Source organism: Carassius gibelio, chromosome A4 (assembly GCF_023724105.1).
Source record: "Carassius gibelio isolate Cgi1373 ecotype wild population from Czech Republic chromosome A4, carGib1.2-hapl.c, whole genome shotgun sequence".
Classification (NCBI taxonomy): Eukaryota; Metazoa; Chordata; class Actinopteri; order Cypriniformes; family Cyprinidae; genus Carassius; species Carassius gibelio.
Window position 1 is genome coordinate 22,118,294 of NC_068374.1, and position 11,512 is coordinate 22,129,805.

An 11,512-nucleotide genomic window follows, 5' to 3' on the forward strand; every position below is an offset into this window, starting at 1 on the left:
AGAAACATGTTTTATTATTAATGTCGAAAACAGTTGCACTGCTTAATGTTTTTGTGGAAACCATACTTTTTTTTTTCCAGGATTATTTTAAGAATTTAAGCATTTATTTGAATAACTTATATAATATAATGTAACATTATAGATTTCTTTACAATTATTAAATAAAAGTTTTGATTTCTGTACAAAAACAAAAAATAAAAACATACTGACCCCATACTTTGTAAATACTGATTTCTCTCAGTTTATTGGCTATTTTGGATTGACTTTATTACTAAACTCTACTCAATTCATTCTGGTATTGTCTTCACTCTGAAACATACAGAGGCTGCTTTGGAATTTGGAAAATTATGTATCTTGAAGGCAGAATTCCTTCTTTAAAAGCATCTATGATGCCTTAAAAAGCTTTTAAAAATGCTGAATAAATAGTTCTGGAATAATAAAATCTCTGTTTACTGTTTCTAACTTTAAGTTTTGTGGGCTTACGATGTGACTTACCACAACTCCATTGTCTGTAACTGCTTCTCTGTAGGTGAAGTTGCACACAGCCCAGGCAAGATAGTACGTGGACATGCGAGGCGTCCTGGAGAAATGGTTGGTCACCCATCCGTCCTCGTCAGACGTTGAGGCCTCGACTGGCATGTTGGACAGCGACTGATACGAGCTCTCGTGTTTCAGACTCACTCTGAATGTGGCTTTATAGATGGGCTCGTCGAAACACGGGAAGGCCTTTCTAGCGTGAGTCGGTGAGAACTGCGTCACTGCGAGAAACCTGCAGAATAACACCAGGAATAAGAACAGAGGTGAGAGGTGAGATGAAAAAAAAATTATCTCTGGAACATTATATGCAATTTAAGTAGCCTAGGAGTCTGCAGTGAAAATTCGTTTCACCTCAACTTAATTTAATTGGTTGTCACATGACTTTCCTGAATTCAAATTAGCTCTGACTGCCATCCCTGAACTCATCGCTGCGCATTTTTATCTCACTAATGAGCTTCCTGATGTGGAGATAAAACCGATACAGCTTTTTGAACCACGGCAACTAAATCGCATCAAATGTCAACGTATCATAAATCATACCAGAATTACTACACAGAAATAATACCTGTCAAAGCCGCAACAATCAACATATTGACATTGTGAGCCAATTTAGATGACAAGGAAATAATAAAAAGCTGTGAAGCTGACCTATTTGTAGTTGTATGTAAGTGAATCATTATTAATGTACATTTAGACACATTTAACGCATCGAAATCCCATCTGAGACTGAATATCAGAGTCTGGACCATAAACATGCAGCCATGGAAATGTCTTAGTATATGTAAAGTTAGATAGCAGGAAAAGCAGTGAGCTGCATTCCAGAAAGCTGCATTAATGGATATCAAAGCCAAAGTCAAACTTCATGATGGCTTTGGCCAACCCCCAACTCGACCAGCAGATGAGGGAGGAGGGTTTTCTACGACCAGATGTTGGTTTGAAGTGAACTAACAACACGGGTCATGTGCCCACATCTAACTGCATAAACACGGGTAATTTCTCAGTTCTGCGAGATCCCTGCCGTTCAGTGTTCACAAATATATGAGAGCCAGCAGGCGCTGATTGCACTAAACTCAATGATCTTCACAGCCTGTGGAGCTCAGAGCTGAGGCAGGACTCTGTCTGAACATTAGCATGCTAGATTTATCTCAAAGCTGCTATTCAATGGAACTTACATTAGGAACATTATCAAAAAACGGGTTTGATAAAGATTCGTTACACTGAGGCCTTTACATGCTGTTTTATCTACAGAAAGAAGGTCCAGCAGTTATTTGCAAACACAGAAAGGCAACTGGTGGATGGATAAAAGGTTTATGAAGTGTTTCCATGAAAGTGATCCCTTCAGGGTAAAACAAGGTTTAAACATGTCTCAAATGCAGGAAAACCTGGGGCAAAGATTCAAACATAAGCCATTTTCCCTCAGAGGACAAAGAGTCAGAAGCCAGAAAAACAAGAAACAGATATTCAGTGTAGTCTAACTGGGTTCACTTTGAAAATGAGGCTGTAAACGGGTGTAAGACACAGTAATCAATGCACATATGAGCTTCTGAAAATCAAAGCCTCGTCTTGAAGAGCTGAATAACATGATATGGGGTGATCTGATGGTTTTTAAACATCAAAATGAATTATCTTAGTTTAAACATTGGCCCATTTGAACTAAACGCCTTAATCTTAGTGTCTAATCTCTTATATTGATGCATTATGGTGACAATGCCATAAATAGTTAAGATAATGCTGCATTACACAGCTGTGATTTCAGTACCCTGAGGTTTGACCAGAATTCATTCAGATCTGTGTGAACTTTGACTTTCCTGAACACTTAGGAACAGCGACTGTCTGAGACAGAGGCATAAACATTACATGCAGACAGTCATTTTAAACTAGCAGTTATAGGTGAACCGTAACCTGGATTTAAAGCTGTTAAATATATTGAATGAAGAACCATGGATTATATCTTGTTTATTTTGACACTTGCTGTAACATTTGGAAAACCGCACATGTTTTGTCAAGTTTATAAAACGTATCACTTCCATGTTGTACTTGACCCTTTACTGACATCTGGACAGTTGTGACAGCACATTGTTAGGAAACATTTGTGAGGACACCGATAAATTAAACCTGTCTCACAAAACTTACCATGGCAAACAGATTTTTTTTATTTTTTTCAAAAATAAAATGGCTTCTATTGCTATTAACCTCCATTTATATAAGAAGATACCATATTCACCAATTTTGGTTTTGAAGTAGCGAACATTACTACTGAAACTATTAGAATATTAAGATAATTAAAAAACAAGGCTTGTTGGTGTTTTGCTAAAATGCAGATAACTTATCAATGTCAGGCAGCATCAGCATAACATGATTTACATACTCTGACACATGAATCTCACAAAAAAATATTCACTTTGGACATTATAGAAGTCTGTGCTTATTCTCATTCTATCTTCAACATATTCCTATTAAAACCATAGTTTTTAGTATAACACCAAAGTTAATACACTTACTAAGGTAGATTGTGGTAACTCTATTGTGGTGACAGTATAATTCTTATAACTTCCACACTATTTGAATGAGATCCCATATTCATGTATTAAAGTTTTACAGTTTGGTTACCATTGTGCATTTCTGTGGGATAATTATTTATTCAAAAAAGTGCTTAATTGCACATTTAGACGTCACGCAGCATCACCAGTTCCCATGGTAACAGCAGAACATTATAATAACATCTGGAGAATTTGATTCTGACACTGAAGCGCCTTTACCTTCTTTCTCCATTCAGCACGTACGAGCTGCGGAAGAAGCCCAGGAGCTCGTGCTCGATGTGCGCGTGGAAAGTGATGTTGATCTTGTAAGTTCTGAGGGGCTTCATCTCTCTGTGCAGCGATGTCACATACACCTGCTTGGGCTGGTAGTGGAAGCGGCGCTGGATCCTCATGGCGCCCGCTTTCTTACTGTCCGAGTACACCAGCACCTTCTCCACCTGCAGCCGGTCCGTGTGCAGCACGATCAGCTTCGTGGAGTGGACGCATTCAAACTCGATGTTCACCTCGCCGGAGAAGGTGAAGTTCTCCATGGACACGGACAGGCGGAGGTCGTAGTGGCGCGGGCGCAGGGTGGCCGGTAAGCGCAGGTGTCTCCAGGGCTGCTGGCCGTCCTCTGAGTCTCTGTGACTGATGTTCCCGTCCCGGGACTGTTTCCACTTACTGTTGCTGGAGCCGTTCGCTACCAGAACCCCGCTGCTCTCCGCGGCGCATCTCTCGAAGCTCAGGCTGAGCGTTATTGCGATGGCCGTGACTACGATGAGGGTGAGGATGGAGATGGCGAACCCAAGAACAAGTCTCTTATTCACCGTGATGTGCTGTTCTGTCGTCCGGGGCCGGACAACCACGCTGTCGGCCCACTGGTCGGACAGAGCCCGTCCGTTCCTCATGCTCGCGTCCTCGATCCCCATTATATGACGAATCTGATTTGTTTTATATTCATGATCAGCCTTCGTTCAAGCGGTGCAGCCTCAAACTGCGGACTGATTTAAAGGCGAACAATTCGGTGAAGATCCCGCGAATCAAATGAAATGAACTGATGATCAATGACCTCGAGACTAGATTCCCGTGAATCAGAAGTTCTTTCGGTCAGATGCTGGAGCTCATTGAGTCCTACCGCACGTCCATTTCTACTGATATCAGTCTGATGTGGATGAAGGTCCAGCACCTGCTTCCAGATCAATCGCGAGAGTGTTGTGAATCTCTCTTCGCCCTGTTCCTTTCTGCTTCCATCCTCATCTCTGTTTCTCTCTCTTTCTCATGCGTCCTCTCTCTCTCAGCCATTGGGTTGTGAGCTCTCTCTCTTTCTCTCTCTCTCTCTCTCTCGCTCGCTCGCTCGCTCGCTCTCACAGAAATTATGGCTAGTAGTTCCGTCTAAAACTTATGTTCAGTTAAATCACATTTAATTAAACAGAGAAATATTCAGAGGCTGATGTGACTTTTCTCCTCTTTCACACACATCAAAACTGCTGAGTTGCATGAATATTCAATAGAATATTCGGTTGCACTTTATTTTACAGTACGTGTAGCCTACTTATAGTGTACAGTGTATTTATCTAAGAAAGTTCTGGTAATACAAGGTAACTACATGGGGTAGGGTTAGGTTTAGGGGTAGGTTCAGGGTTAGTACCTAGTTATTACATAGTTATTGTAATTACTATAATAAGTACATAGTATGAGGAACAGGACTGTAAAATAAAGTGCTACCGAATATTCAATGAATTTTATGACATGTACATGTTAAAATCTTACAGCAGTGCTGTGACAGTATTTTCAACACATCGATTATTACACATCGCAAAAATACACAATAACATGTCTGCTATGTACTTTCACATCAAAAGAATGATGGCTGTGTAATGATTAATTCAGTATCTAGGTTGTGTGGGGCACTAAAATAAGTACACACTAAGTACATGTGTACACACTATGTGTAGCAAACTAAGTACACTTTGAGTACACACTATATGTGTAATCACTAAAATGAAGCAGTTAAGTTTTGTGCAGTGGTGTGTATTTTGGTGCATGTGTGGCTGGGTTTCAGTTTTATAAACCCAAATAATTAAGCATATATGAGCTACCAAATAATAATAATAAAAGTTATTCAAAGGCTGCTGTCCATGGTGCTGAATCAAGCTGGATCATCAAATCAGTTTCCAGAAGGGTGTACTTCTGCACCATTAGTGGCAGTAAACTGAAGAAATAATGAAGATTGTGTTTTCACACAAGGTTTCCAAAATTCTCCCACAAACTAGACCCTGTGTGAGTAAAAAAAACAGCATTTATTTATTCTCAGAAGCATTCATGAGTGACCATCCCACCTTCTCATCTCCCTCCATATTTTCCACCAATCATTTGTCTCAGTACATCTGTCATTGTTTCATAAAGGAAGACCAGCGGCAGCTCTTTGAACAAAGTGATGGCTCCAAACACCAAATAACATTCTCAATTTGCAGCCGTCAGCATGGCTGGTTAAACAGCACAGACAGTGAGAGGAGAACCGTGAGCAAGTGAAGAGACCCTTGAAGCCAGGAGAGAGAAGGAAAGGTGGAAAGATGAAGGGTATAAAGTGAAAAGGAGAAAAGGGGGCTTCTAGTTCAACTGATTTTATTCACATTTGAAATCCTCTAAACTAGAACTGGCAGAAAAGGCATTTAGATTCCCATCTCATCAAGACTGTCTTCGCTCTCTTTCCTTCTAAGAAATTTAAAACCTATTCTTATAAAATTTCCTTTTGGCATCTGAACTTAAAAGTCTGGGTCATGGTGTGCAAATGTGTGTGAACCATGTGCTACCTGTTGAATTAAAACATATAAAAAAAAAAAAACATATAACACAAGATCAGTCTAGAGGGACTGTGAGGGGGAATAATTGAATAAAAAATATCAGTAAAATGTCCTTGAGGGCAGCTGTGACTGCCAGCACATAGAGGATCATTTCTGCTGAGAGGAGAATTAAGAAAAAAAAACACTCACACTGAAAGAGAGAGAGAGAGAGAGAGAGAGAGAGAGAGAGAGAGAGAGAGAGAGAGAAAGATTTGGCCAGTTTATAATATGGACAACTATGAGCAGAGCAGAAACACATCGCCCCCTGCAGTCCACAAGTAACATTAGCATTTGCCAATCAAAACTAATGGAAGAGGAAATCCTGACTAATAAGGTTGCAGGATCTGATATTACTAATAATCGTGATAACGCTAAGGAAAAATTATATATTGTTCTCATAACTGAATATCACTGTGGACGTGACAGAAGTATTGTGTTCCAGGACCTGAACAACAAAAGAAAAAAGTCCTAGTAAAACTCATAATTGCAACTTGTAAACTCCATCTGATCTTTATATCTGTAATCTATGTATAGATATTAATAATATAAAAACAAGTCTACAACAATTTAGCTATATATATTGCTATTTTAATTTTCAATGTTGTATTCAAACCATTTTAAAGGTGTGATTTATGGAAGAGCTGACACAAAACAAGTGTGAAGTTCTTCGCTTGACTTTCACAGCTGCTTTAATGTAACACAAACATTTAGTTTTGATACCATCTATAATTAAGTGATAGAAATTATTTATTTTCAACATTATGAATTCAGATGTAGTTATTTCGGTTTACTGTTGACAGTATAATTGTGTTGTTTAGACTGCTCCCATGTTTTACCTGAATATGTGATGTCATAATAAAAGATTCCTAACTGTAAGGTAAGATCTTCCCAAGTGCATCCTGAAGGCAGCATAATTGGGGTAATTATGACACATCATGAACACAGCTTTAGATCCATTCATTGATCCACTTTTGTCAGCTTTTAATGCTTTTGATGCACTTTTGTCAGTTTTTAATGCTATGATCCCTAGTCAACCATATAAAAGCTGCTGTCAGTTAATTAAAATTTCATGGATGAACTTGCACCTTGATTGGACAAGGTTTATTACACGTCAACTGTGATGAAACCAGTGATAAGTATGTTGGCATCTTTTATTTATATATATATATATATATATATATATATATATATATATATATATATATATATATATATATATATATATATATATATATATATATATATATATATATATATATATATATATATATACTTTAGTCACTGACTGCATATGAAAACTAAAAAAAACTTGCCTCCATTAGCAGAATACAGAGGTAGGTAGGCAACAAGATATTCCCAAATCCGATAGTCGTGTCATGTCCTGTCAACAGATATATATCTTCATCTGAAATTTCTGTGAAGGCAGCATAGATTTCTTTTTTCACTGCCTATGATATCCCACTATCCTGTGTGTGCAGGTCCATGACAGTTGAGCTGAATGACAAAAATAGCACCTAAAACTTGTGCTTGGTTTATGCCCATTTTGTCCTAATTTTAACTTAACTTCTAGCATGTTCCAGATGTTTAGCCCATTTTGTCAGATTCACTTTTTGAGGGTTTGCTTGTGAACCAGCCTTTCTGAACCAATATTGGATTCCCCAAAGAAACTTTAAAAGAACAGTTCTTATAAGAACTTTAATGTAAGTATATCCCTGGTGTACATCCTGTACTTTGTCTCGTCTGTAGATTTATAGTATGAACTCATCTTCACAAACCACCTCTAGCTTTTCTGCCACTCATTCATCACAGTACATCTGTCATTGTTTTCAGAGCCTTTTTCATAAAGGAAGACCAGTGGCAGCTCTTTAAAGGAAGCGACGTCTCCAAACACCAAATAACATTCTCAATTTGCAGCCGTCGGCATGGCTGGTTAAACAGCACAGTGAGAGGAGATTCGTGAGCAAGAGAAGAGACCCTTGAAGGAGCCGAGAGAGAGAAAGTGAGGTGGAAAGATGACGGGGATAAAGTGAAAAGGAGAAAGTTGGCTGCTATTTCGACTGATTTTATTCACATTTGAAATTCTCTAAACTAGAACAGGAAGGAAATCCATTTAGATTCCCATCTGATGAAGATCCTCTATGTCCCTTTACCCCTGAAGAATTTAAAACCTATTCTTATGAAATAATGGGGCAGAGATGGAACGTCATAGAATGATTGCAAGGTCTTCGGATAAAGATAAAAATGGAGGTGCATTTAAAGAGAAAAATAAGCAATTTCCTTGTGGCATCTGAACAGAAAAGCTTGTGTCATAGTGTTAACCATGTGCCTCATGTTGAATGAAAACACTGTGAAAACTGTGAGGGGGTCTGACTGAAAAGTCAGTAAAACAACCTTGAGGGTAGCTGCAACTGATGGCCAGAGGGTCATTTTAGAGGAGAAATGGCTGGTGTGGCAGTATGCCATACTCACACAGACAGAAAAGACAACAAAGGAGATTTGGGCAACTATATAAGCAGAGCAGAGACACGTTAACTCCTGCAGTTCGCAAGTATAAAATTAGCATAAGCTTCACAATCAATAATGGACAGAGATATACAGTACTGTACACAACACAGTTTTAGACAATGATAATATGCCCAACAACTTGATGCAAAAATACTTGTTGGAAAATAGACAGATGAACGTCATAAAGAATGTGGCAGTCAAAGCCAATGGAAGTGAATAACCTGACTGATTTCATCACAAGTGTCAGTTTGCAGGACCTTATATTTACAAATAATGCAATGATAAAGTTATGGAAAATCCTTTATTGTTCTCTCACAATATCAGTGTGTCATCTTCAGTTCAGCTGAGACCTCTGGATATAAAGTTTCTAATAAAGCTTTGACTCCAGATCTGGTCTGTTGAAGTGCAGTGTCCCTTATCCAAGCAATCTGGTGTTGTCTCTCTGAAATCTGTGAGGTTTTGTTATTCATGATCTCAGCAAATCAAGCAGATGTCTTTGTCCAGTGGAACTTCTACAATCTTAAACAGCTGTTGTGTTTCAGGCAATTAATGAGCCCACCTGCAGAGCTATTGAGAAATCCACCTCACACACCTGCTCGACTTAGATTGAAGACAAGCTGTAGCTGTTTAAAGGCACAAGAGTAACATTTTCAATAAGTTGACATTGCATATCATCCTTGCCACAAGTGGCGCTGTAGTGGGCATTAGGGTAAACTGGCTTTTTTAAATGGACAGTTTTCTCTTTCAGGAAATTTCTGCCATGGCGGAGCAACAGAGCTTGTCCAAATAACCACACTTGCGGTCTTTGCACTTGACCACTTGTCTACTTACATGACGTTTTTCCTGCATTTGTATGCATGAACTAAGCATGAAGACCACATGCATGTGTAAAACTTTTCATTACCCGATGGGACACACTTACAGTGTTATAAAAATGCAAGAGTTTACAGAGAAATTTAGATTTTCAATCATTTGCATTTAAAAATACAATTCTAAATGTCTGTTCAGTAGTCCCAAGAACAACGTAGATGATTTTCTAAAGTTGGTGCTTCTAATTAAGTGACTTAATTTGTACAAAATACACATACTCATCTTTGCAGCAAAAAAAATTGCAACACTTTACGTTTTACCGCCAAATTAAATGTAATATCTAATTATTAATCATATACAAGGTTAGGTTTCCATGGCATCTCAGCAAAAAGTCCAACACTTTATTCCAATACATGATGCATGATGGGATATGCTTAGCCTAAAATACAATAGTGTGGATGTAGTGTGAATTAAGGACACACACTTCCTTTGGCCTGCACATGCTCTCAAGTGTCCAAGACTGCAAGTATGGGTATTTGGACGGGCCCACAGTTTGAAGAGAATCTCGCTAAACAAGCTAAATTTGAGTGTGGAGGTTTATTACAGACAAAATTATGTTTACACATTTGCAGAGATTTTTTTTCTTGCTGTCTTTTGACAGAATAAGACATTATGGATACTAGTATTAATGTAACTGTGAGTGTTTTGCTGGAGGGAAGCTAATTCTGTCCAGGGAGGTGGAGATTTTTCACATCAGTCTAGAAATCATCCATCAGCGGTTTCAGTCACACACACATATTTGACATTCATTTATAATTCATACGTCAGATGGATATGATGTCGTATAAGCAGTAAGTATGACACAGTAAGAAAGCTGGGAATTGGTATTTTTACCCATCTCTATGATAAAATCTGACTGTGCGGCTGATGCAAATGCTTCTGTTCATCAGTAGATTGAGGTGCATCTGATTCGGAGACGTTTCCAGAGAGATGAATGTGCTGAAATATTCTTACACTATCACTACGCCCTAAAGAACAAAATATTTTACTCTCACAATGTGAATAAATTTGGTTAACTAGCTTTAAATGAAAAGCTTTTAGCAATGATAGAACTGTGGAGTGAAATATGCCTGAGGATGGACATACTGTTTCTGGATCTGAATGTTAATGGAAGCTACCATTAACCAGAAGCCCTCAGGCCTCCTCCCACTGGTTATGAGGCACCAAAAAACCTTGTCCAAACAAACACATTGGCCAAAGCTGCATCCAGGTCAATAAGTTTGGAGGTTCGCTCAGAATTCATTGATCCACTGTCTCTTATCAACTGAACTGCTCAAACGAGGGCTGGAAATTCACTGGACCAACTTACACTTTCTTAAGCAAGTCATTGTAGTGAGCAAAACACCAGTGACCCTGAGAGATACACAGACTAGACTGAACAATGCAGTAAATGACTCAAACGCTTCGATGCAGCAGCATCATGACTGAATAATCAATGTAGTTTTGACACTTACTTTAAGAAAGACAGAACAAACAGTGACTCACCAGCTTTACATGAGAGACAGAAGAACTTGAGCGACTCTCAGAGGAGACTCATACAGTCACACTGTGCTGAAGATTCAGTAAACACTAGATAGATACCTGACGCATGATATCAGCTCATTAGACTAGAGGATGATGGAGGTTTCCATTATCATCACACTTGATCATAAATTACTACATACATTTTAAATAAGTGGAAATAATGAATCAATGTGGCATACGAGGTCACAAACGTTTACAACATTAAACTCATGCCTGAGACACTCGGCTCTTCTCTTTACAACACAAACACTGTTAATGTGCAAGAGCACCTTGACCTTGGTGTTTGTGGACCAGCATCTCACAATATTCTTGTTTCCTTGCAAAATAAGTTCAGCCCATTCCCATTAAATGAGTAATAAAACTTCATAGGTTATAAATGTTCTTTATAGGACATAAACTGATGTCCGAACCATAAACAGACACAAGATTGAAAATCCAACAACGTCATTGTTTTCATTTATGTGCAACACTCCCTGTAAAATGAAAAGTTGCACCAAACTCCCAGAGAGTCGCCACAAACAGGAATGATCAGTAAAATCTTTAGGCTGAATATTTTCTCATCATTCTCTCTGCTGATTAATTACCGTGATTTTCTCCACTGGTTGTCAAGGCAGCAGCCGTGTTTTTGGTTCTCAGCACTGTTTGGGCCGGTGACAGTATGTAATTAAATATAGGACTGAGGTATACACTGTAATTATAAGCTTTTGCTTGTTC

At 38.6% G+C, this 11,512-nt stretch overlaps 1 protein-coding gene across 1 annotated transcript in view; it reads right to left on the bottom strand.

The window, feature by feature from the left end:
• Positions 1–4,333, bottom strand: part of LOC127972926 (thyrotropin-releasing hormone-degrading ectoenzyme-like) — a 113,437-nt gene extending 109,104 nt beyond the window's left edge. The window contains exons 1-2 of the mRNA XM_052576933.1: positions 3,297–4,333; positions 496–769 (exon numbers count right to left, since the gene is read on the bottom strand). Coding sequence (XP_052432893.1) covers positions 496–769; positions 3,297–3,985 — 963 coding nt within the window. The 5' untranslated portion in view covers positions 3,986–4,333. The remainder of the gene's footprint in view (positions 1–495; positions 770–3,296) is intronic.
• Between the last annotated feature and the right edge of the window lie 7,179 nt (positions 4,334–11,512).